At 55.1% G+C, this 23,816-nt stretch overlaps 6 protein-coding genes across 9 annotated transcripts; 1 reads left to right on the top strand and 5 right to left on the bottom strand.

Moving 5' to 3' along the window:
- Nucleotides 1-25: 25 nt before the first annotated feature.
- On the bottom strand, nucleotides 26-3,907 carry H310_07586 (hypothetical protein; the record flags this gene model as incomplete). The annotated part of the gene is made up of 13 exons (XM_008872989.1): nucleotides 26-238; nucleotides 289-632; nucleotides 712-847; nucleotides 907-1,172; nucleotides 1,226-2,890; nucleotides 2,939-3,005; nucleotides 3,054-3,128; nucleotides 3,217-3,259; nucleotides 3,308-3,357; nucleotides 3,409-3,474; nucleotides 3,520-3,567; nucleotides 3,614-3,694; nucleotides 3,878-3,907. 13 exons carry the CDS (start codon nucleotides 3,905-3,907, stop codon nucleotides 26-28), a joined length of 3,084 nt encoding a protein of 1,027 aa, XP_008871211.1.
- A 572-nt stretch (nucleotides 3,908-4,479) lies between these two features.
- Nucleotides 4,480-6,631, bottom strand: H310_07585 (hypothetical protein). The gene is made up of 6 exons (XM_008872988.1): nucleotides 6,520-6,631; nucleotides 6,083-6,457; nucleotides 5,953-6,039; nucleotides 5,437-5,898; nucleotides 4,925-5,389; nucleotides 4,480-4,859 (listed from the first exon to the last, which is right to left on the bottom strand). Exons 1-6 carry the CDS (start codon nucleotides 6,610-6,612, stop codon nucleotides 4,530-4,532), a joined length of 1,812 nt encoding a protein of 603 aa, XP_008871210.1. The 5' UTR covers nucleotides 6,613-6,631; the 3' UTR covers nucleotides 4,480-4,529.
- A 1,185-nt stretch (nucleotides 6,632-7,816) lies between these two features.
- Nucleotides 7,817-8,741, bottom strand: H310_07584 (hypothetical protein; the record flags this gene model as incomplete). The annotated part of the gene is made up of 2 exons (XM_008872987.1): nucleotides 7,817-7,868; nucleotides 7,942-8,741. 2 exons carry the CDS (start codon nucleotides 8,739-8,741, stop codon nucleotides 7,817-7,819), a joined length of 852 nt encoding a protein of 283 aa, XP_008871209.1.
- A 594-nt stretch (nucleotides 8,742-9,335) lies between these two features.
- H310_07583 (hypothetical protein) lies at nucleotides 9,336-10,757 on the top strand. The gene is made up of 3 exons (XM_008872986.1): nucleotides 9,336-10,122; nucleotides 10,173-10,376; nucleotides 10,422-10,757. The coding sequence occupies exons 1-3, from the start codon at nucleotides 9,350-9,352 to the stop codon at nucleotides 10,594-10,596; spliced, it is 1,152 nt and encodes a 383-aa protein (XP_008871208.1). The 5' UTR covers nucleotides 9,336-9,349; the 3' UTR covers nucleotides 10,597-10,757.
- Nucleotides 9,469-14,350, bottom strand: H310_07582. Of its 2 annotated transcripts, XM_008872985.1 has the most exons (14): nucleotides 12,488-14,350; nucleotides 12,356-12,424; nucleotides 12,220-12,293; nucleotides 12,073-12,171; nucleotides 11,890-12,018; nucleotides 11,829-11,836; nucleotides 11,642-11,780; nucleotides 11,560-11,589; nucleotides 11,472-11,503; nucleotides 11,339-11,423; nucleotides 11,222-11,278; nucleotides 11,112-11,174; nucleotides 10,973-11,063; nucleotides 9,469-10,911 (listed from the first exon to the last, which is right to left on the bottom strand). In XM_008872985.1, exons 1-14 carry the CDS (start codon nucleotides 14,289-14,291, stop codon nucleotides 10,736-10,738), a joined length of 2,856 nt encoding a protein of 951 aa, XP_008871207.1. In that variant the 5' UTR covers nucleotides 14,292-14,350; the 3' UTR covers nucleotides 9,469-10,735. The 2 variants fall into 2 exon arrangements, with proteins under 2 accessions (XP_008871207.1, XP_008871206.1); XM_008872984.1 differs by having other exon boundaries at nucleotides 11,642-11,836.
- H310_07581 (hypothetical protein) lies at nucleotides 14,330-23,798 on the bottom strand. Of its 3 annotated transcripts, XM_008872981.1 has the most exons (19): nucleotides 22,779-23,798; nucleotides 22,342-22,721; nucleotides 21,954-22,294; nucleotides 21,269-21,900; nucleotides 20,986-21,215; nucleotides 17,976-20,926; nucleotides 17,641-17,925; nucleotides 17,509-17,591; nucleotides 17,266-17,456; nucleotides 16,867-17,212; nucleotides 16,604-16,816; nucleotides 16,458-16,549; nucleotides 15,969-16,411; nucleotides 15,704-15,910; nucleotides 15,566-15,654; nucleotides 15,424-15,519; nucleotides 15,124-15,374; nucleotides 14,926-15,080; nucleotides 14,330-14,885 (listed from the first exon to the last, which is right to left on the bottom strand). In XM_008872981.1, the coding sequence occupies exons 1-19, from the start codon at nucleotides 23,778-23,780 to the stop codon at nucleotides 14,419-14,421; spliced, it is 8,454 nt and encodes a 2,817-aa protein (XP_008871203.1). In that variant the 5' UTR covers nucleotides 23,781-23,798; the 3' UTR covers nucleotides 14,330-14,418. The 3 variants fall into 3 exon arrangements, with proteins under 3 accessions (XP_008871203.1, XP_008871204.1, XP_008871205.1); XM_008872982.1 differs by lacking the exons at nucleotides 14,330-14,885; nucleotides 14,926-15,080; nucleotides 15,124-15,374; ... (5 more) ...; nucleotides 16,604-16,816; nucleotides 16,867-17,212 and having other exon boundaries at nucleotides 17,231-17,456; XM_008872983.1 differs by lacking the exons at nucleotides 14,330-14,885; nucleotides 14,926-15,080; nucleotides 15,124-15,374; ... (5 more) ...; nucleotides 16,604-16,816; nucleotides 16,867-17,212 and having other exon boundaries at nucleotides 17,231-17,591.
- Nucleotides 23,799-23,816: the final 18 nt, after the last annotated feature.

The raw sequence follows: 23,816 nt of genomic DNA, 5'->3' as shown, positions 1-23,816 counted from the left end.
CAAGGCCGGAAGGGGGACCAGCTTGTCAAAGGTCAAGCAGCTTCTGCGCCGCACGGAGCTGCATGTCGCTCGAGAATTGGTCAAACATGGGCGCCGACGGAGTGCCAGAGTCGCGCAAGAGATCTTGAAACAGCAGGTCGAGGTACTGAGGCACGTCCAGCGCGTACAGCTGCGCCACAACGAACGCCAACAGTTCACTCGACACCGGCTTGTCCTTGCGGTTGACCTTGCTAACGCACTAGACACATCGAGCATCAAGAGCGGTCGCTACCACGATCGAGCGGCGACCTGCTTGGCGTCCGGGGAGAGCGTTTGAAACACGAGGGCCAAGAGTTCGCGGGAAATGTCCTGGATGCACTGAACGGCATTTGAAATCGTCGCTTGATTCGCCTTGGCCACCGCGAGCGCCGACTTGTAGTACTCGATCGCGCGAAAGTCGTCCTTGAGGGCTTTCGAGCACGCGCCAAGCTGCATCCACGACGCCAAGATGGCGTCGTTGTCTGCTGACGCCACACGTAGCTCGTGTGCTTTCATCGCCATGTTGAATGCAGGTTGCAACGATGGCAGTTCGAGCAAAATGGCCGTCATGGCCGAGCAGCAGTCGGCGCTCTTGACAACGCACGTCGAGTCTTCTACCACAGCCATGCCATTGTTTTTTTGGAAGGTGGAGGGACGATGCAGAGAGTGCGGCGGGCGGGAAGGTCGTCGTACCTTCGTAGATGGCAAGTGCGTCTTCGTACATGCTGATAGCTTGGTCAAGGTTGCCGACCAAGCGCAAGAGCTCGGCTTGCTGGCACCGGTGCTGGGCAAATTGGAGCGTGTAGCGCCCGTACGCTTCTTTCACAACCTGCACGTCCGCATCGATGGATGAACAAGTTGCATGAAGGGTATAACGAGTGGTCGTACGGTAGTGCACTGCTCGAGAATGTCGAGCGCTTTGAGCCAGTCCTGCCGGTCGACCCAAATGTTTACCAGGGACAGGAGGACAGTCAAAATGAAGGGATGGCACGGCCCGACGTGCCACGTGGCAGTCTCGATGGCTTTGTCAAACTCGCGCAGTGCGCTCTGCATATCTTGCTTGGCATGATGCAGTTGCATGAGCACAACGTGCGCGCGCGACAGCACGGCATGCCCAACAGGTCCTTCCTCCAACGCCAGGGACGCGAACGTGTCTAGACATGGTAGAACTCGAATCGCTCCAGGACTATTCAAATTGACCACGTACCGGCATCGTCCGCTGCGCCGACGCGGACGCTGACTTCGGCTGCTTGTACGAGGAGGTGGCACAGGCGCACGTGGCGAGAATCCGTGGGACAAGCTTGTTCGATTGCGAGCGCGAGCTTGATGTTGGTTAGACAAGCGTCGACTTCCTCATCCGTCATGTCGTCGTGGAGGGTACTGCCCTGGTGGATCATATCCAGGCATGCGGTGGTCGTCGAGCATGCCAACGACACGGTCGACTTGATGGCCAGGACGTTCTGCGCACGAAACGGATGGCTCACTTGGTCAAGCAACGGCACGTACGACACCGTTGTTTCAAACTGCACGCCCGTGTGGTACTGGAGAGCCAGGAAGAGCTGCGGCATGTGCAATTCATGCCGCAGGTTGGATTTGATCACGCCAAACTTGAGGTCGAGTGTGGGCTCGATTTCGTTGGCATAAAAGGCAGCGCTTTCCGAGCCTGCGCCGCACAACACGTTGAACAGATCGACAACTAACGGCCGCCATTGCGTCGGAGCCTCACGAAGCATCGCGCGCAGGAGCACCTTGGCCACGCGGGCCACCATCTCGGACAGGACGAGGCGGCGGACATGTTTGAGTGTGGCGAGTTCGTAGATTCGACCTAGGTACCGCATATTGATCCCGTCGGCATGTAGCATGGCAGTAAAGGCCCCGGAATCGATGAGACGGCTCCCGCATTGACACGGCTTTGTCGACTCCAGCCGATGGACACAAGCTGGAAGGATCGACATTTGCATGTAGTGGCTCGCACATGCGACAATGTTGTCCTGCACGGGGGACAACCGGCCACGGTACACGTTCGAGTGCAATGGCGTGTGGTACTGACGGATGTACTCGGGGCGGAGCTTCCACGACGTGAGCGCAGCCAAGTGGTGCTGTGTTGGAGCGTCGACGCTGCCGTCGTCCAGTTCATGGAGAACGTCCGGCGCGCACAAGTGGCGCAGCTTGGTCAGGACGAGGCGGCCATTGCATTGCACGAGGTGGACGTCCACGGGCAAAATGTCGGCCACGTTGTTGTCGAGATCACACATGTGTAAGTGATGCAGCACGCGGCGAAGGGAGGCCGCCGCGTGGGTGTCTGGCGCGACTTCGCACGTCCTCGCCTGGAAGAGCTCTGCCACAACCAAGACGCGGACCCCCATGTAGTCGACAACGCATTGAACGGGAACGGCGAGATCTGTAGCAGCCCCATCGACCGCATCCAACGCCGTCAGCACGACCCGGCTGCTTCGAATGTCATGTCCGAGAGACTTGACGACCTGTTGCGTCGACGGATGGTACACGACTGCGTAGAGTCCGTTGGCGGCAAACAGAGCGCAGTCCGGGTAGCCGACGAGGCTACGCTTCGCAGAGTGGACGTCGACGGTTGACGATGGTGTTGGATGGACGACCAAGTTATCCACGACACTTTGGGCAAACGAGTCCGCTGCGTCGCGGAACTCTTTCATCATGTGGGACATGCTCAAGCCTTTGGGAACGACGGGAGAGTCCGACTGGAGGAGCTCCCAGTACATGCCGTTCCAGTCGGTGACGTCGCTAGGTTTGGAGGGAGCTGGCAACGTGCTGGCCGCTGGAGGAGCCGCTGGCTTGAACGAGTCGTCAAAATGCGCTCGAGCCCACGTCGCAAACAGGTCCCGTGGGATTTTCCCTATGGAGGCTGGCGTGGGACAGACACCTCCACCGATCACGCTTGTACCTGTTTTGTTCGGGTCCAACGCGAGCTGGATCGCGCCAAGCTGGTCGACTTGCCACCCCGTGTGCATCTGGTGAGATAGCCGTCAAGCTCGTGTCATGAAGAGAACGGACGATACATGTTGAAAGGACATCGTGTCGAGGAGCTCATGGAGGCGCGCGCTGTCGATCGCGCCGGTGTTCCCTGCATCAACCTGCAACAAATCGACAAGGGGCAGTGAGCGCAGGGATAGAGGAAGGGCGAATTGTCCGCCGGAATCGCCACACTCGAGGCAGGAATACCTTGGCAAAGGCAGCTTTCGCTCGGCGGACCGCTGCATTTTCTCTACCAAGCACGTTAACGTCCCCATGACCAAACAACTAGACCAAGTACTCGCTGTCGTTGTCGTCGACTTGGTTCGATGGCTTGGCGACGTGCGGGTTCTGTCCAGCGCATGGACGGTGGGTCGATATCGACCACAGCCATGAACGTACCAAAAGAGCGGCGACCCATTCCCGGCACTCGCGATCGTTCGAACACGCAAATATTTTGTTCTTTTGCTGGCGCCATGATGAGACCTGTGCGGCGGTGGACGTCGCAGGTACCTTTTGCTTCCCCGTCAGTTGAAAGCAGTACTTGCGGTGGACCTTGCGCTGTCCGCATGACATGGTGACACGAGCAAAAGTCGAGACGGCAAACCTCGTCGAGCATGGACACCGTGAACTCGTTCAGTGGAATTACTTTGGACTTGGCGCCTTGAAACACCTGCTGGTTGACTACCTGCAACCGCACATGTGAAGAGAAGGAGGAGTGGGGATGGATCTTGCCATGGGGTAGCACTTGAGCGAGGCTTCGTCGAGGTGGACCCACTTGACTGTCCACTTGGACCCGAATATCGTTTGTGATTGCTGCCAAGCACACGCAGTCATCGGGGGTGCAGTGTAGGCATGGAGTGCCGCCTACCTTTTCAAGCTTCCCGGACTTGAGCACCATGCTTTACGCGCCGTCGGATCGTTGGAAAATCTCGCAATGGAATTGGGGGCAGTCGTTTCCAAATCTCACGCAGAGTGTCTTATTGGGAGATATTCCGCGTGTCCGTTATGGAACTAGCGCACGCAAATCTCGTCCGCGCCGCCCGACGCCGTCTGAGCCAGCATCGATACAAACACGCCTTGCGTGGCAAACCTGAGCTTGCCGTGCGCTTCGACGCGCACAGCTCATGACACGATGCATCTGCGCGACGAGCTTGACAAGTCTCTCACAGCCGACTCCAGGTTGGATCTGTCATGAACCACGTGCCAAGCAATCCCAGCGCAGAAAGTGCGCCAGTAGGCTCGAAGATGACCCCATCTCCGTCATCTTATGGCCGTGACAAGAGACCACGAGCAGCTCATTTGCCCCCCACGACGCAAACGTGGGTCCAGTCGCTGTCATGGACTCGAACACTGCGGAGTGCTGTCGCACAGTATCCATTGTCCATGTCATCGCAGCTGTAGTCGCCTTTGTCGAATTCAAAGGCGGGTGTGCCCATCAGCTGTCACTCTCTAGCACCGGCACGCGCCTGCTCCCAACCAAGTACATGTCAGCGACGATGTCGCCAGCATGTATCGGTGCATTACGTTTCCCAATTCAACAGAGATAGCAAAAGGTATTGGTCGGCCCCCCACGCAGTGTGCTGCGACGTGTACGTTCGATGGGGTGCAGCATGCACGTGGATTGCTTTGACATGGAATCCCCAGTTCTCGACAGACACGTTGAACGACGTCAGGACCGCGACAAACCGAGAGTCTGTCCGCAGGTACCCCAGGTAAAAATCCACGTGCGGCAGCATGGCCGCGGGAAGCGCGGACGGGTACACGATCCACGCGTCTTGCGAATCAATTCGCGGTTGAAAGGTCGCGTGGCCGAGTGCTTGGTCGAAATGCCATCGCGTCAGTGCCACGACCTAGGAGGGGACCATCAGCCAGACGACTGTATTTGATATCGGCGCCGCCGCCGCCGCCGCCGTACGCGGTTCTTGTCGAGTCGACGGCCATCGAGGAAAAGGCGAAGCGATTGATCAAAGTAGATGTCTGCGTTTGCAATGGCCCACCACGAGTGCGGGTGCTTTGTGTTTGCATATTCGAGTGCCGCTCGCATGGTCAAGCGATGATGCACAACCGCCACGTGGAGCTTGTGCTGCTCGCCGAGTCCGACAACCGCCGTTAGGTCTAATGGATCTTCTAGCAAGACATGGACCTCGGCAATGTTGTCGTTTGCCAAGTTGGATCGCAAGCACGCATCCAACTCGTCCTGGCGCGCTTGGTCGGATGGCCGGTAGTATTGCATGACCAAAAACAGCAACGGCTTGCCGTCCGCAATGTCTTGCGCCTCGACGACGTCGGGCGAGGGATCACCGGTCGAGGGCTGCGACGGCTTTCGATGGCACGTTTCGTGGATGGCTCGATAGACACCATCGGTGTTGCGCATGGCGTCCTAGTACGAAGTCACGCCATGCGCCAGCGGTGGTGGCAGCATCGTACCATTGCATGCAATGCCAGGCCAAAAACATTCCACGACCGATCGAACGACTTCTGAGTGCTTCGAACGAGAACTTCAAACGCAGACTGGTTCACGAACGGCACGCCATGTTGACGGGTCAGGACATTTTGGATGCATTTGAAACGAGTGGTCGTAGGCGATGGATACGCCACGAGCATCGCAGCTACGAGGGCTCCCAGGCGGCGCAACAGCGTGTCCGAGACCTCAGTGCCGCTAACCATGCCAGACATGCCAAGCTCATTCTTGTCACGGGCCGTCCACTCCAGGAACGCATCCAAGCCAAAGGCAGCGACCAACGTGCGGACAACTCGGTCGTATCGCTGCATGTGAAACAGCGTATTCCCAACGTTGTACCGAACATGCGCATCGAATGGATCCACCGCCATCGCTTGATGGTACAACTCCAACGCGTCGTCGTCTCGGCCTTGGTCTTGTGCGAGCGTCTGCGGATATTCCACGATGCATGTCAAAATCTGCGATGTTTCGTGCGCGCGTACCGCCAAGTTGTTGAGTGCTTGCACATAGGTAGGTTGCAATGCCAGGGCGCGACGAAACGAGTCGATTGCGTCGGTCACAAGTCCCAACTACATTTTGTCACGCCGCCGCCATTGCACGAGCGGAACGTACTTGAAATTGCATCGCGCCGAGGTCGTTGAGAAGAAGCGCATTGTTTGGCTCATGCATCACAGCCACTTGGAGCTTGGCCAAGGCAATGTGACGATGGCCACGCGAGTGAGCTTCCGCGATGTCGGCCTTGATTGCTTCCATCGCGTCTGCTGTCAGGATGTCTGGAACGAAGGGTTGACTGACAACGACACCGTTGGAGAGGTATATCGTCGGTGGACCCGCTAGGAGAAACGCATGCCTCGACGTGATGGGTGTTGTGGCGTTGACCAGCGCCTGCCATAGCGCGTGGCAGTTGGACAATGCCAACGAGTGGGACGGGTCCACTGCCAGAACTTGCAAGTAGTAGTGCAGCGCGGCAGCATAGTGTTTCCGCGCCTATTCCAATCACGCAAACGACAGTCATTGTGCGTTGAGAGCTGCTGCTTCAATGATCGTACGTGCATGATGGCGCCGAGGTTGAGCAGAACGGGCAAGCTACCATAGTGCATCGAAGCCGCCACCAAGTGATCTTCCAAACACGCTAACGTCATCGTGCTCTGTGAATTCGTCGCAAACAGCAACTACGGCATGTCCAAATGAGCTCATGAGTAGGCGGAGGGCCACCTTTTGAATGTTTGTGTTTTGAGTGGACCGCGACCATGGAGACGCCACTCGTGGCATTGGGACCGAGGTTCGGTTGGAGCGAGTGCATCCTAGAAGCCCAAATGTCAAAGGACCGAGTGAGAGTGTCAAGATGCGTACTAGAGAAAAGAGTATTGGCGCTGTCGTGCCACTGATTGACGTGAAGTATGGAGGCGAGGGAGTCGCAGCCTTTGTCGTGCATGCCAAGATCGAAGTAGATCTGCGCGAGAACGTACGACCGACCAAGGCAATGAAGCTTCGTCTGCTGTTGCTTGTCGCACTCAACTGCATTCAGCAACAACTCGTATGCTGGCCAGAGTCGGCCGGATGCGACCTCGACCTGTGCTCTCATCACCACCGACACTTCCATGTCAGGGTGTTCAACTGCAAGAGCCAATGCCTTGACGCTGTCCTCGAACTTGCCGTCATGGTACCGCGATATACCGTACAGCAAAGCACCCGCATATATATCTCCTTCAGGCAAAGCAATTGCCGTGGTCCATTCCCTGATACTGCTAGCCGTCGTCCAGCTCAGCGCTGCCAGCGCCGCGAGTTGAAGCAGCCACATGAGATTTGGCGATCTTTGTCGCACACTGTGCGTGTAATATTCGATAATATCCGTAATTTTTCATAAATCTGGGGAATATATGCAATAAATCCAACATGCTGGGAGTTACTCTCGAGTACTAGTATATTTTTGGCGATTTTGTCATTAAGTCTAGTTTTGTACGTTGTCGTTGATGTGTTTACAGTTAACTTACTAATAGTACCTACTCTCATCGTGCGATAAGGGAGAGCTTGGCCGATGAAGTTGGGTGGCACAATTGTCGTCGAACCAAGACGCCGGGGGTTGGCGCCTGTACTCGTTGCAATCGTAATGGAGGTGATCGCGATGACCAGGTGGAGCTGGAGGCGTGTGTTGGGGGTGGTGTCGATTGCCCCAGCGATCTTGAAAGGTTTGTCGAGGAAGTCGAGGTGATGGAACCGACGAAGATGACGAGACCTCCGACGACGGGGCAAACGAGAATGTTTGATCCAAGCTGTAAAGGACATCGGGACAAGCAGTAGGGCGAGATGAGGGATGTGGTGTGAGCGTCGGGGACCCATCCAAGTCTAAACCTTTTGGCATGTGGTGCTGTCGTTTCGGCATGAGCTGATGTCGTTTCTGGGCGAAGTTCGTGAGCACTGCGACAATTGCGACAGAAAAAAGAGCTGCGACGCCACCGAGCACCACGTACAACGTGCTGTTGCTGCTCGCATCCGTCGAAAGTGCTAGCGGCGCCCCACCCGACGCAGGAGTCACTGGTGGTGATGTACCTCCACCGCCATCCTTGACCACAACCTTCAAGTACACGACAAAGTCATACCTGATGGGCGAGACCTCTCCAGGCAAGACCACATGCGCAACCAAGGAATATTGCCCTGGTTTGGAAAATCGTAGGTCGGGCTCTTCGAATTGCGCTCTTCCGGCGGTGAAGTTTGCTTCGTGGTTGGCAGTGTTGTCGGTTGGATTCACGCCACGATAGAACGGCGTGCATGTCCTGGGTCCATACTCACACGCGTGCAGATTTGAGTGCACGATCTGGACAGCTGACGACGACTGAGGCGTTGCCATCGTGTACAGTTGTGTCAGGTTGAGCGCGTTGGGCGACGTGGCAGTCAAATCGAACACTGCGAGTGCTGTCCACTGCACTCGCAGCGGCTCGAGCACTTGAACAACACGATCTCCATCTCCAGACGTCGTTCGAGTCTCAAGGCGCAGTTGGATCGGACACCCGCGATCCTTGGACTCGACGAGTTTCATCGACTCGTTCACGTCCTTGGCAAGCGGACTCTCCTTGACCTTCCAGCAGTACGTTGTGAATCCATCGTGTTCAGGCTGCGAGTCCAACGTGGCTACGCGTGCCAAAAGGGCAGCAATTTGCAGCAGCACCAATCGTGTGGACGTCATACCAAGCAAAGGGCACAGGGATGGCATTTGCAAAATGAAGACAACGGAATCACTGGCAGCGGTCGGGGTCGGTTCGGCGTCCCACATCTCACGGTACGGTGTGAACTTGCTGCGACGAGGTACATACATGAACACACCACATCTACCCGCAGAATTCGCGTTCCTTGCCCTTCCTGCACGATCTTCTGCGGTTTTACATCGATGCGTCGTGGTTTCAAGTAGAGTCGCCAAGTTTTAAAGGACTTGGACGCATGGAACACTCGCTGCAGCAAGATTGAATTGGCTTCGCCCGAGGTCCAAACGGTGGAGGCAAATACACAAAGCACGCTTGAGTAAAGCTCGACGTGGTGATGACCTCACAGGAAGCGGGGATCATCGCAGCACCTCCCTTGTTTGCGCGGTTGTCAACACGGTTGAGCTCTGCGCGTTGTGGCATGGTTTCGGCATGAGATCCCCGCACTGGCAGTCTCCACATAGTACTACTAGTAGAAGCAATCTGTACTTACAGTTAGTACTTGTTGCCGGATGTACGAAACAAAGAATGGTCTTTTTTGACACCGTTTTTCTCACTTGAAAACGTAAATGTCAATCTTTGAAGAAAATGGAATGGCTGAAAATGACACAGGGAAAACGATGAATATTTACAGCATCTGAATTCGTGGCGCTGTATCCGGAGAAAGTGCTCAAAGCACAGGATGCCGACGACGGCGCTTGTGTTCTCGAGCGCATATGCGGCAGCACTGTCGTCGCTTCCCGTGCACTCGAACCGGGACTGCATGACGTTCTCATTGCTTCAGCACACAGGTCTATTGGCGCACGTCCATGTCATAGCTCCTGATGTGGCTTCGCCGTCCGACCTTAAACGGTTCCACAGCAGCGATTATGTCGATGCTCTGAAAGCCGAAACTTCGTCGGCCGCTGCCATCATGCTCGAGCACGGTCTTGTCGACGATGCATATGCGTTTCCAGGACTGTTTTCATATTGTTCGTATGTTGCTGGTGCGTCACTTACGGCCAGCAAGTTGCTCGTGTCCGGCAGCATCGACATTGCGATCAACTGGGGCGGAGGCCGGCACCACGCCAAGAAAGACCATGCAAGTGGGTTTTGCTACGTGAACGATGTGGTCCTTGCCGTGGATTACCTCTTGCACAACATACACGCTTGCAAAGTCCTCGTAATTGACATCGACGTCCACCACGGCGATGGCGTCGAGGAAGCATTCTACTTCTCGTCCCAAGTGTTCACACTGTCATTCCACAAGTTCGCCCGAGGCTTCTTTCCTGGTACAGGCAGTCCGTCGTCCATCGGTCGAGGGGCCGGCCGACACCGAAACCTCAACGTGCCTTTGGACGACGGCATTACGGACAACCAGTTCTTTGAAGTGTTTGAGGTGGTCGTGCAGGCAATCGTGGAGGCGTTCATGCCGACGCATGTTGTCATGACGTGCGGCGTCGACACCCTTGCTACGTACGGATGTGTTTGGTGCGAAAACAATCGATTTTCACGCATCGCGACAGGGATCCCTTGGGGACATTCAACTTGACAGCCACGGGCTTGTGCTGGTGTTTGGACGTTGTAAAGGAGCTGGAACTGCCGTTGTTACTGCTTGGCGGTGGAGGCTACAATGAATCGGATGCGGCGCGATGTTTTGCAGCCCTCACGGCGACCGCCATCGACCAAATGTTGCCCGACCAAGTTTCCGATCACGACTACTTTCCCATGTATGGTCGTGTCGTCAAATTCCATTTGAACGAGAGATGCCGTAGGTATGGCCCACACTTTGGCATGGCGACGGCTCCAGTCAAGGCCCGCGTGAACAAGAACACAGTCGCATCGTTGGAAGCCACTTGTCAACAAGCACTAAAACAAATCGGTCGATTGCGCCGGCGCGAGGACGCCGTTAACTCGGGCGGGGTCGCCTCGATTGTCCCCACCGCATGATCGCGCCAAGATGGAAAACATGCTCGTCTCACAGGTTCGACCAAATGCTGTGGAATGGATTGCGGCATGGCACGGACGAGTCCCCATGACGTTCAGTTGAGCTGGTTGATAATTCGTGGTCGGAGCGTCGATAAGGGTCTTAATCGAGGATGTACACGCCATTGTAGTTCAACTGCACGACGAGCTCGTGCAAATGCGGCGCGGACCCGGTTCTGGCCATCGAATGCAGCATAATCATGAGGTAGCCATGCGCTCTCTTGAATTTACTGGCTGCTGCAGCCAGTCCACTTATCTCCACCGCATTGTCGACTTCACCTGGGGCATAGAATGCATGAGGACCCCTGTGTGCTCCATGCTCTTCATGAAGGATGCGCACCGCGGTGGTTGGATACAACTTGGGCAAAGCACATGGCATACTGGATAACTTGATTCAGCACGTGCATGAGGTACTGGTGGATTGAAGCATGCTACGTATCCAGGGTAGTTAGACTCAAGCACAGCGGCATCCCCTCCACCTTTTTCAGAAGGAAGCACCGCTCCAGCATGACATGAAGGACCCGTTCAATCGCGTCGTTCATCTATGCAGCGGCGACGGTAAGCGGATCCGCCGCGCACCAAGAAGTACCTCCGATACAAGGGTCGCTTGCACCATGGCGTCGGTAATGTGGTTGCAACAATCTGTCTACACAACAGCACGAGCAGCTCACACGATTCAATTCCTTGGCAGGTTCCACCCACGAACCTGTTGTCGAAAGTATTCGTGCATTTGCTTGACGAAATGCAGCATGCCGGCCAAGTCGACCAGGTGTACGTGCATCGCAGGGACGCTACATTTGTTCGTACAACCCTCGTTCATGGACATGCGGTTGACTTACTGGGGCAGCGTTCGCGTCGTGGTTTGTTTGAGCTAGGAGGATGCAGCCGTCGTTGGTATGCTCTACGTCGAGGAAGACGAGATCGTACCGAGACCAACGCCCTTTCAACACCTTGAACCTACACGATAGAACGGATGACGCCGTGGTTTCCAATCGACGACAGATTTTACTTGCAACAACAGGATGCCAAGTTTCGACAGGCGGTCCATCACGTCCTGCCGAAAGAGCAGCTTGAGGGGACCTGGCGCTGCGTAACGAAAGGCCAACGTGTTGAGCGCCGCAATGGACTCTCCCACCGCCGCACTATCGCTGGGGATGTTCAGCTGGAGCGAAATACACGCGGCGTGATTGAGGTACGCGTCGGTCTACATCGGTCCATCGTGGTCACAATGACAAAAGTCGCTGGGATGCGGGCTACCGCCGGGGCTGTGGCGACGATGTGTCGAAACATCGCATTCATGGCATACCCATCGCGCCAAAGAGGTCGAAGCGCCGGCGTCATAACATGCTGGACGAGCTGCTCGCTCAGTCCACTCGACGTGTCCGGCTACGACCAGTTTATGTAACATCATCCAAGATCCTGAACGAATCCTCGCCGTACATGATATTGCAGCACAAACAACCGCATGGCTTCCCAGTGGTCAACAACGCGCCACGTGTCTTTCACGTGCGTCACCATGGCATGCCCGATGGCCAAACACTACACAGAGCATTCGATTCCATGCAGCTCGTGGATGCCCCGCTGTACCCGCGCTTGCAATGGCTCGATCACGTTGAAACTCAAGTATTCGTCAAAGGACAATGGCGGTACTTGCGTTGCATCTAGCGCACAGGAATGGGATCAAAAACAGTCGTTGCTGTGTCTGCATCGACACAGAGCTCACTGGACATCCATGTCGACTCCTGCGCGACGTCTGCCGCCGCCGTGAGGTGGGGCAATCCTGGAGGAATCTCTACATCACACGGGTCGTTAGTGGCGAACAGGTCAAGCTATGAAAGGGGGTGCTTGCACTTACGTGTGTGAACGTACGATGGCCTCCACGGCGTTGAAGCGTTTGAACGCAAGTCAGCGTTCGGCTGGGACTCCATGACGTCAGTACTAGCGATGACTTCGGTTGGGTGGCGTGATGCGCCGATGGAGTCTCGCCACACGATAGCATATGCATGCGCCTCGAGAAGTAGCGACTGTAAACTGTGCATGAAGCGAGGGGGGGTAGTCGATGTAGGGAGTCGGGTGGTACGGAAGAGCGCTCGCTGAAACGGTGTCCACAAATCGGGGTGGAGATCAAATCCAACGTCGAGAGATGCGGGATGGCCGTCGAGGAAGTCGTGCACGCTTTGCAAATACGGTGTGAGCGCGTGCCCAAACCACTGTGCCAACAATGCGTAGTGCCGGGAGTCCTCCAAGACCGTGTACTGCTCCAGGAGTACGCTCAGCGATGTCAGGACTGTGGTCGCGAGTTCCCGAATGGTTGGCGTCTTGGTCTGCTCTACCGGCTGCAAAACGTCCAAGATGACGTGCCGAAGCCAATGGATGCTGTTAATGACAGGGTGCAGTTCGACCCAGAGGAAAATCAGCGTCGGTCGAGATGTTCCGAGCACGTGCATGTTACGCATGTGCGTTGACACAGTGCTGTCGACGCCACGCACGAATTCGGACAAGGCATGCGATGAGCCCTGCATCGTTGGCGACGGGAACGATCCGAGATGAGCGACAGCCGCGCGGATGAAGGACAGCGCAGTTGCGACGTCGCTCCAGTGGTTGAGGCTTTGATACAAACACGCAGGTGTGAGATGCGACACGGACTGTAGGTGCAATGAGGATGACGCGAGTTCGAACTTTGTGTAGCTCATGGATGACCAAAACGGGATGGAGGACGAGACGGAGGCGCTTTCAAAAGTAGTCGACGTGCACCCCAGTAGCACAAACAGCACGTGCTCGACGAAATGGTGCTCCGGGAGAATTCTTTTCTCAAGGAATCGCAGCGGAGTCTCGAATTGCCCGAGCGCCTCTGCGTAACCTTGGTAAAGGAGCCACGGCTTGTTCGAACGATACACTTCCACAGGCAATGGGGGCTCTGGTTCCGGAGAAGCAGTGCAAAAGGTAGCTTCGCTTGGCACGACGTCATGTTTTGGCGAAAGGCGATCGCAATCCATTGGGACTTCAGACGTGGCATTGGTTATGTTGGGTTGCAATGGAAGTTGCGAAGAACTGAGTTGCCCCAGCGACTCGTCCGCCGGAATATCGTCGTCGCTGCCCCACAGTGCGTCATCATCTTCTTCATCCGCGTTTTCCGCCTTGAACCATGGATCTTCCATGGTCAGATGGTTGAGCTCGTCCACCAAAGCACGTGTGGCTGCTTTGGCCCGCTGTTCGTCATGGAAGATCTTGGACGAACGTGACTCGCATGCAATGCGCACGAGATCAATTTCGTCCAACTCGGTCGGAGTGATCGATAATGGCGAGTTGGCCAGCTCAAGAAGCAAGCACGCGATGCGAGTTGGGATTTTCAAAGAGAGCGGACGGGACGGGTGGTTCACGTCAGGTGTACCAAAGAAGATGGTTGATATCCTCGCGGCATGGCGATCACGGTGGTGAAACTCCAGCGTTCGTACTATACCTTCTGCAGCATTCTTCATGCGCTCGGAGCTCGGTTCCAAGTACGTATGAGCATACAATTGGCGCACATAAACGTCCACCTGTAGCTCGTCCACAGCAAACGAAGGTGCTTGCGATGAAGTGTCCGGGGTGTCCTGTAAGCGATGTAGCAGCTGCCGAATGTCCGGTCGCCACGTCGCAGCCCATTGAGGGATGGACATTGTCGCTGACGAGCTTCTCGACGGCACGTCGATGCACAGTCGATTTGCTGCAATGTCTCGAAGCAAAAACCGGACAAATCCGGATAAATGGACTTCAAAATTTTCCGACGATCGTCACGTCGCCACACTACAGCCACGGTCCCCAGCCTGGGTAAATCTTGCACAAGTTGTGGGGATCTCGTGCGACTTGAATGAGGTGCTTCACCTGGCCTTCGACGCTCATGGCCTCGCTCGTCGGGTCTTCGTAGCCCTGCAGTTTCTGTTTGACTCGAAGCAGCACACGAGCTGCCAAGTCGGCCACGTTCTCGTCGTCGTCCGTGCCCTTGTCGTCGGCGCGGGCAACTTGCAAATCGTTTTCCATCTTGTCCTTTTGCACTTGCAGCGCACGACCCGGGGACAATGTCCAGTTGTAGAGCGGATCGTGAATAAAGACTTCGACGATCGTGGAGAGTGCATTGCCCTTCTTTCGAAGGACCTTGAGGGTTTCTTCGCAGCAGCGAGTGAAGACCCCGTCGACGCCATTCACCCCCATGCCATCCACGACATCGCGTGTCAGACGGAACGGGACCGTCTCGGGTGTAATGAGTGTCATGCCTTCATACACATGAGCGCCACACCCATGGGCATCGCATACCTTGATCAAACACCACACCAAAGTCAATGTGAACAAGCTCCCCGCTCGCTTCGTCGATCAGGATGTTTTGCGAATGCCGATCGCCAATGCCGAGAATGTGGCCGACAATCGACGTCACGGCCACGCTGCGCGTGTACGCCTCGCGGCGCGCGTACCTACGGCCATGTTGGTCCCAACCAGTCGGGCACAACGACGCACCACGTCGCAGGATCCGGGTACTTTTCCAAAAAGTAGTGGTGAAACACAGGAGTAAAATGCGCTTGAATCTCCATGAATGCTTGATACTTGTCGGTGGCTTTTTGCAAGTACGACCGACACTGCACGTGCTTCCACTCGTTGGGATGGTATCGCATGTGGGCGTCCATGGGCTTTCCATTGAGGTAGCCCCCCATCGGCATCGTATTATCGACCCACTCCAACACGCCCGCGACGGTATCTAACGGCGTCACCTAGAGCCACGACGCACCGTCACAAGAACGTGGGCCATGCGATAATTACCTTGTACGTCTTGATCTGGAGGTGGCGCCCTCGCGTGTTAGGATCTTCGTTCAAGAACGAGTTGACCATGTCAAACGCTTGCTCGATCACCAAGTCCTGCACGGCCATGACTACGTTGCATGCCAGTGCCCTTGGATAGTACCTGGCGGGTGTCGTCGTTTCCTTTGACCAACTGCTTGCGCCGGATGCCGTCGGAGCCGTAGCAATAGATGATCTTGGGCTTGTGGACACCTGCACAGGTGTCAGGTTGTTGCGGAGCCAGCGGCCCACCGAGTCGTACCCGAGTCGGTCACAGTAAACTCCTTCTCAAACGACTGGACGCGCGGTACGTTCGAGTAGTCGCCGTCCGAACGAGGCTTGATCGCATACGTGAGCACTGCCGGGCGCGCTAGCCCAGCCTGGTTAAACTTCCGCAGTCGCAAGCAGTTGTCAAACGGCACGCGATCTCGCCCGACGAGGATGTTGGCCAACGCGATCTTTTTCATTCCTACACAGACTCGCATGGTCGTGTGGCCAACTGCTGCCACGTCATGCACCGGTCGAACCTCGCCGTTCGTATTCCTTTGTGTCATGGAGAGCAAGGGTTATGTAGGCGTCACAGAGCACCTCCATGTTCTCAACCAGCGCTGCCAACGTCGAACTCGCCCGTTTGACAAAGGTCAGGACATTCACCGCCTCGTCGGACTTGAGCACGCCAATGTTATCGCGATACGCGGCCGTCCCGCGTTTGGATCCATTCTTGAGCGCCAAGAGCTGCACGATCGTGTGGTGTGGGTGTTCCGTTGTGAGCTTTCGTACGAGCTCTTGGATGCTTGGATGAGACGTTCCAAGGCGCGAGATTACTTGGTACGACAGCGGAATAAACTTGTACGACGGCACGATTCGAATGATTTCGTCGACTTGTTCATTCACAACGGGGTTCTGAAAGTGCCGGAACCACAACGACAAGATGCGAAACACCGGGGTCATGTCGCCATCGGCGGTGAACCTAACAGCGTCCCTCCAGCCGATCGCGCTCAGGTAGGCAGTCGTACCGCAAGCTTAAGCCATAGTTCTTCAATGCGATTGTGAGGAACTTGTCGACGGACGACTCGACCGCATGCCGTTCCTTCTTGTCGTACTCGACCTGTCGTGTTGGCGCGAGGGTGAACTTACTGCCGTTCGCCAAAGCAGCGTATACCTGTTTCCGAAGGACGCCGTGGCGCGTGTGTGCCTTTTGCGCGCCGGCGGAAGCGTCAAAGAGCCTCAGCTCGGCCTCTTGAGCCTCGGCAACTTTTTTCCCGCGCTTCCACTCCTTCGACTCGACGCGGGTCTTGACTTGATTGTACATGTCAAATGTGTAGTCGGCCAGCATTCGATACGCGCGGGACGCTTCCTTGCCACACTGCAGGCCCTGTGTGTACGGTAGCAATTAAGAAATGCCTCGACAACTGGACTGAATACCGAGTCCATCGTTTCGAAAATCTGCGTTGCCGCCGACAAGTACTTTGTCTGGATCACTTCACTTCGCTCGGCCTTCATCTCGGCCAACCATTGCCCAATGGTCGAGTTTACGTGCGCCAGCGCCAGACCATCGTTGTCTTGGTTGGTTGTGAGATGTTTGTGGATGGTCTTCGCAATTTCTAGAGCACGATAGCTCTCCTTGATGGAATAGTACAAGTTGGCCTTTTCCATGAGGAACGAAATCGTTTCCGTGGGACCCATCGGCATTGTTTCGAGCTCGTTCAACGCGCGGATCGCGATAGCGACTCGTTTCGCTTGCCTTGCTGCTTGGGCCAATTTTAGCTGCCTACGAAGAATACTCAATGTAAACTGCAGTCGGGGATGCCTCTTTATCCAAACCATGCTGGCAAATACGTCCGTCCTTCGACAATGGACAAGCAGCACATCTCGAGCTGCAGCATTGTCGAGTACGTGTCAAAATCTTCTTCGTACACGGCATGGCGTTGCTTCCATTTGTCAATCAGGTCGTGGAGCTGCCCATCGACGTCAGCGACACTTGAGCCAAGAACGGACGGTTGAGCTTGCTCGTCCTACGCACATGTTTCGCCCTAAGCGATGAAAAAGTGGACGACGGGTTCTCACTTTGATCTTCCAAACACACTCTAACTTGGCCACTGTCTCCAACTGAACCATCGATTTATGCAGCGTCTTGGTCATTTCAAGGCCTAGGTATCGCATTCACCTTCCAAACCAACGCAACTAGCCAGGGCGCACCCGTGAAAGACAGGTCCTGGTTGGCAAGGATCGAAGTTTTAGCCTGGACGACGAGTTGGTGGAATTGGTGGCCGTCGTTGGTTGCCATGGACTTGAGACAGCCGTAGAGCAACCCATGAAAGTTGGCAGAAGTTGGCGTCGTCGCTGCTGGCGCTTTTAGCGACCACTGGTTTTGTTTCCATGCCATTTGGTACTGAAACTTGCTGATACCAGACGAGTCATGGGTCGACAAGTACGTTTCGAGCAAATTCGTGTAGCCCAAGGAGTGGAGGGTTTTCGCCAGTCCTACAACTAAATCGATTGAGAGGTGCTGTTGATGTTGAGCACCACTGCACCGTTGTGGTGCGCTTGCGTCCCCTCCTGACGGGAAATGGCATCGTAGAGCGGCAAGCAGTCGGAAAACCTTTTCTCCAGCGCGTAGATCGCGAGCTGATCCGCAAAGGAGTGCCCGACTTGTCGGACGCCATCGATGGCATCCACAGCGTTGATTTCTTTGTACGCTTGAAGTAGAATATTTGTCACGTCGGACGACAGTCGATCGTCGGGCTGGATTGTTCCAAACGTTTGTTCCAGATGCAGCTCCACGTACTGGAGCGCCGAATACGGCATTTTGCACCGCAGCGCCAATTGAGCAACTTGCAGATACGGCAACGACCACGATGCGTGCTGCGACTTTATCATTTGAAGGTGCCGAACATAATTGATTGTCTGGACGAGAACTTGGCCGTGTTTCAGAGGCAGCGAGCTTTCTTGGACCAACAACTGTTCCAGCATGACCAATTCCGTGGCATCCGTGCCAAGGACGAAGTAGATCGCCAACGGAAGCAAGAACACGGCAATGCGTTCGTGGAAAGCGCACATTTCAAGGCACACTGCGAAGGTGGGGTGTCGGCTTTGTTTGATTAGCAAGCAGCAAACATGGCAAACCCACTCGCGAAATGATGCGTGGTCCGCCGGCGACCACCTGGACGTCGTTCGAACGAGCGGAGGTGGTCGTGGAGGAAGCATCGCGGAGGGGATGTTCTGAAGAAAAGTTTTGAGACCATGGGAATGGCTCTTCATGTGGTCGACGGCGACTTGGACTTCTTCCAGTTGTAAGAGAGCTTTGACGGTGTTGTGAGCGATATGCACGACCTTGCCATCGGATTCAAATAACATCAGGATCAAGCATTCGAGCAACTTGCCCAACAGTTCCAACCAGGCATCCTTCGCTTTGGACAGAGCAGCCAGGGAAGGGCGAGAGAACAGTTGAAGGTAGAGCACTTCCAGTCTCCCAACATCATGGCTTAGGATATCTGCTGGAAACACCGCTCCCATCAGTCCCAAACATGTCGCAATCTGGACCTGTTTGTCCGTATCATTTTCACGCAAGGCATTTTGATATGCTTTGGCCAAAAGGCCATGCACAATCGTGGGGACGTGTTGCTCGTCTGCGTTGGACACAACAATGTCTTGAAGTGAGCGCAACCCTTCCGTCGTCAAAGGAGACGTTTGGAGCAGCGGTCGCGTGAACTTTTCAGCCAGGGTTTGAATGACAGGCTCGTCCGTGCTGTACGAGCGCTGGAGTTGATTTAAACCAGGCGAAATGTTGGACGGAAATGGATTCAGTTTCGCGAGGAACTTGCCCAATTTTTGCACGCGGCTGATCGCGTGCGCGATATCTTCGACGACTTCTTGGTTCTTCATCGGGAGAGCTGTGTACCGCAGAACGAGACCACAAATTAAAAAGTTCACGTTTTGGCCAAACACATCGGGATCTCGCGCCCATTGGTCGCACACACGTTTGAGCGCACAAACCACGTCAAATATTTGGGCATGCTGCAGCAACACGTGCAGCACAATCCGCTGCGATATCGCGTGCCCGTTAGAAGAACCAGTCGACAGCGCATCCACGGCTTCGCACAGGAACTTGATCGGCTCCGTGGCCAACGACTTGAGGCGGTGTTCGCCGAGCCACGCATGAAGCATCAACGCAATGTCGACCAAGTTAACTGGGCGACACACCATCGCCTCAAACGTGCACCATTGCAAAGGGTAGGTTTCCGCCGCGTACGCGTTCAAATTCAAAAGATAGTGCAGAATCGTCAATGTCATTTCCGGCGTCACGGCACATGGCGTGGATTTCTGTTTCGCCCACGCCAGGACCACGAGAACGCTCGGCTTGAGCTCCGTCACGTTGGGTATGTTGAGTTTGTCCAGGTGATGAAAATCTTGATTTGACTCGTTCAGCAACAAGACCAACGACGCAAACGATGGAACGAGATGGCTTTCCGTCAGTCGGACCAAGGACTCTCCAAACAATGCCATGGGAAACTGAGAGAGGTCTCGCTTTGCCTTCAACTGAGGGCCAAGCTCAGCGTAGTGGCACAACGTCGGCCAACACATGTCCTCCAGCATGGACAAGGGTGTTTCGTAGCCATACAACGTTGCTAGCCCGTCCGTACAAGCTCGAAACAACTCTGGCTCGGCGTCAAACCACAGACTGTACAGCGCCAAGACACGACTGAGCAACACATCAGCGCTTCCAGCAGAGATAAAACAAGCCAGCGCTGCGACGATCATGTGACTTGCTTGGTTCTTGAGCAAACTCTCGACGTCGTGAAAGATCGCGACAACGCCTTCGTCGTACTTGGCATACGCCGACTGGAGCACACTGAGGCTCGCAACTTGGACGCCAATGTCGTGATCAAGGAATGACGCCATCATGTAGTCGGAAAAGTCCACAAACCGATCGACGTCCATGAGAAAAAGCTGCTCGTAGGCCAAAATAAGGGCACGGCGCAAGTGACGAGGGGATTTTTTGGTCTTTCGCAGCTCCAGCAACGTATCAAAGACCACGCCGAGATCATACGACGCACTTGTGCCTTTGAATTGCTGCCGAGAAATGGCAACTGCGACATGTTCCAGGTGCTCGCATACTTCCACAGGGTGGCTCACCAGTGTGCTCTGAAGCAAAAACACTATCGTGGCGAGTCCTTCGTTCGTGAGCGGTCGTCCAAGCGATGGAATAAGCGCCAGACACTGAAACGCAGACACGTAATTTTGTTCGACGACTTGGCGAATCAACTGCGCCGAGTCTTCTTGCTTGGAGGACTGACTGCTCATGGACGCCCGTCGTTGCTCGTACTGGAGCAATTGGTGAATACGGAGGCACCACAACCGGGACTGGGATTTCTTGAAAGCAACGCTTGCCCATCGACTTGTGTCAACTTCATCGTCGTCGACGTCAGGAACATCTGCATTTTTATTTGTCGTGATGAATTCCTCCACATTGGTACCGATGCACCTAAAACGCGCTCACGTCAATGCCACTTGCAGGATGATCTGCACGACGCAATGTCTTACGAAAGGATGGCCCGACATGACGGCGGAAACTTGCCTTTACCATCTTGGTCCACGCATCCACTGCGACCGAGCAGTTGCAACATGCACAGCAGTTTCTGCAGCAACCCAACGGCGTTTGGCGACGCCAGCCACTTGGACATACGCGACCAAACAGCCGTCAGAAGATTCTTCATGACAATGGGCGCGTCCAACGAAAACACATCTACCACGCCCGCAAACACAACGCCAACCTAAACGGCAACCCGTCAGCTCCACATGTCTTTGCCCACCTTTCAACACGAACATTCATCAACGCTTCAACGCAGGCGACGAATTGGTCGGTTGAGGATGTGTCGCACATTTCAACCACGTCGTCAAACAGTTTGTGCATTTCATCCAGTAAGATGGAGTTCCCCGTCATGACGGCTTGCGACTTGGCAGGTGAGTGCTTGACGTGGACGGCTCTGGCAGCAACCAAGGCCGACGGGTCTAGCGTGATTCTCAAATCGACAAACGTTGGAAACGCAATCCTTCCCGACGTGGGAAGCGGGACAACGTCTCGATTGTTTTGGCATTCGCGTGCGAAGTATTCGGCAAGTCGGGTCAATTGAGCATGGCGACGCACTTGAAACACATCGCTATCTCGCTTGGAATACACGGCGGCCACATGATCGGGTAAGTCGCACGTCGTGCAGCCAACCCAGAGTGCCGAAACGAGGTACGGAGTGCAGTCCAATCCTGTCGGACCGCTCGAAACGATCGACCCGATCGCAGACACGAGAAGTGGTGTGGCATGACCGATTCCATCGCGTGCAAAGCTCTGCTGCGCAAGCGTTTTAAAGAAGTACGCTGAAATGTCTTGCAGAGACCACACCCCCTTACACGAGTTTGTGTCGACTCGAGTTTGGATCAAATGCAGCAACAACGTTGCATGCACTAATGTCAACTTAGACGACGGATTGCCACGGACGACGGTCATTTAGTCATACCGGAAGGGCTTGAAAAGACGGGAAACTCCAAAATCGCAGCAAGATCGCATTCAAGCATGGCGGCCGACACGTAGTTGAGCGCGACAAGGGCGGATAAAAGTTGTACCACAACATCGCCCGACTCGAATTTGGTCATGTTGCGAAAGGAATAGTCCGAGAGGAGCGTTTGCCACAGACGGTGCCATGAACTCGATCCGTTTTCGTTGGGCATGTACAACGCCAGGCTCAAGAGGCACTGCAAAGTCTGTTCTTTGCACTCGGCCTCGAGTTTTCCATCCTCCAACAACTTCATCAACAACGACTGGAGCGACTGTAAACCATCGACTTGATGCTCCACCAGCCTAAAACATGTGAAACTTGATGCCTCACACACTGTGCTTCAGCTTACCAGTGTCCGTGGCGGGAGAGAAGTGCTTGCATCAGAAGTAGCCATTTCAACCGCGGCAACGCGACATCCTTGAACGTTTGAGTCGACGTGAGTTGAGAGATTTGCGGCACTGCTGTTGGAGAGACTGCGTCCACTTGCAAATGCGTCAGGATGGTGTCCAGTCCAGTCATGTGGCGAGATCTTTTGGTCGTGGAGTCACGAAAACTCCACTGGTCAGTGTAAAACATCACGTCTGCCACCATACTCAGCCACAAGATGGCTTTCTCATTGAACGAGGCGGGTGTTCGTGCTTTGAATGTCGTGGCGACATGGCGGACAACCGTGGCGAGAATCTTATTGTCCAAAACGCACATAGCATGCAACTGCTTGAGTTCGCGGACCTGCCATGTACATTCTCAACATATCCGAGTTCGAATGGCTCGACAGGAGGTCCTCACCTGGATGGACGATGGCGCGGCTGTGCTATAATGCACTAAACGATAGTACATGATGAGAAATTCGGCTGGTTCCGTCGACAGGACGACCACGTCGTCCTTGAGATTGTACAGAACATACTGCACGACCTCGTGGGCATGTACTTGCAGGAGCGGGACCATGTGGGGACCATACTGCCGCATGAGCACGACCATGCAGCTCAGCACATTCCGCGCGACCGCATCCACGGATACGCTTCTTCCGTACGAGGGATGGGGCAACCGACTGCCTTCAGCTTCCGATCGGATATCTTGGAACCACTGGTGGAAGAATTCCATGAAACCAGGCAATCGTGTGTGCAAATCCGACTGGAAATTCGTCAGGATGCTCAACGCAATCCTGGATGCGAGCAACAAGTTCGAAGACGTGCGATCGTTGAGCACGTAGAGGACGCGTTCAAGCACTTTTTTCAGCTTCGACTCGTCCACCGCGCGACAGTATGCATTGAATCGGAAGAGCTTGTCCAAAATGCGAAGGGCACTGCCTTCTGCCGGTGTTTGCTCGAGACTTGGTTTGACGAGGATCGCTTCGCAAAAGGATACCAGTCGCTTCAGTGCGGTGCGGCCGACGGTGTCGCGATCGAGCACTGCCGTGGAGCTTGCAGGCGAAGTGTGTGTGTGAGCGTAGTCAAGCAAATTGTTCATCGTGGCTTCGTGGTCGAGTTTGAAATCCCCCCCTGTTGCATGTTTCTTCTTGAGGAGAGCTGAGAAGTCCACTTCAATGACTTGAATGAGCGCTGTGATCACGAAGCTCCACGTGCCGCTTGCGTGCAAGACCTGTTGGTGCTTGAGCGACGACACCATGTTCTGAAACTCCATCAAGGCAGGACCTCGATTCTTCTTCGTCTTGGCACTGCTCATCTCGCGGCAGCGATGCTTGATGTCTGCCCAAATCTCGTTGTGCGTTTGCAACGACGCGGGCGCCGCGGACACGCCAAAGTCGAACGCATGCTCGTCGTCGTCCATAGCTCGACAAGTTCAACACCACCATGCAGAACGAAT

This window comes from Aphanomyces invadans, assembly GCF_000520115.1.
Source record: "Aphanomyces invadans strain NJM9701 unplaced genomic scaffold supercont1.14, whole genome shotgun sequence".
Lineage (NCBI taxonomy): Eukaryota > Oomycota > Saprolegniomycetes > Saprolegniales > Verrucalvaceae > Aphanomyces > Aphanomyces invadans.
This window is presented reverse-complemented; position numbering and strand designations above follow the sequence as displayed.

Bases quoted from the DNA above. Each gene is read 5' to 3' on its own strand.
- H310_07585 (XM_008872988.1), bottom strand. From the start codon at position 6,612: ATGACGTTAGCGTGTTTGGAAGATCACTTGGTGGCGGCTTCGATGCAC. The intron at 5,390-5,436 runs GTACGATGCTGC...ACTTCGTACTAG, and splicing joins GCCTGGCATTGCATGCAATG to GACGCCATGCGCAACACCGA. The intron at 4,860-4,924 runs GTACGGCGGCGG...GTCCCCTCCTAG, and splicing joins GTCGACTCGACAAGAACCGC to GTCGTGGCACTGACGCGATG.
- H310_07583 (XM_008872986.1), top strand. From the start codon at position 9,350: ATGCCGACGACGGCGCTTGTGTTCTCGAGCGCATATGCGGCAGCACTG. The intron at 10,123-10,172 runs GTACGGATGTGT...GCATCGCGACAG, and splicing joins GGCGTCGACACCCTTGCTAC to GGATCCCTTGGGGACATTCA. The intron at 10,377-10,421 runs GTATGGTCGTGT...GAGATGCCGTAG, and splicing joins GATCACGACTACTTTCCCAT to GTATGGCCCACACTTTGGCA.
- H310_07582 (XM_008872984.1), bottom strand. From the start codon at position 14,291: ATGTCCATCCCTCAATGGGCTGCGACGTGGCGACCGGACATTCGGCAG. The intron at 11,175-11,221 runs GTACTTCTTGGT...GCCGCTGCATAG, and splicing joins AAGCGACCCTTGTATCGGAG to ATGAACGACGCGATTGAACG. The intron at 11,064-11,111 runs GTGGAGGGGATG...CTGGATACGTAG, and splicing joins GGTGCTTCCTTCTGAAAAAG to CATGCTTCAATCCACCAGTA.
- H310_07581 (XM_008872981.1), bottom strand. From the start codon at position 23,780: ATGGACGACGACGAGCATGCGTTCGACTTTGGCGTGTCCGCGGCGCCC. The intron at 22,722-22,778 runs GTGAGGACCTCC...TGTACATGGCAG, and splicing joins CCGCGCCATCGTCCATCCAG to GTCCGCGAACTCAAGCAGTT. The intron at 14,886-14,925 runs GTATGCGATGCC...ATGTGTATGAAG, and splicing joins TGGTGTGGTGTTTGATCAAG to GCATGACACTCATTACACCC.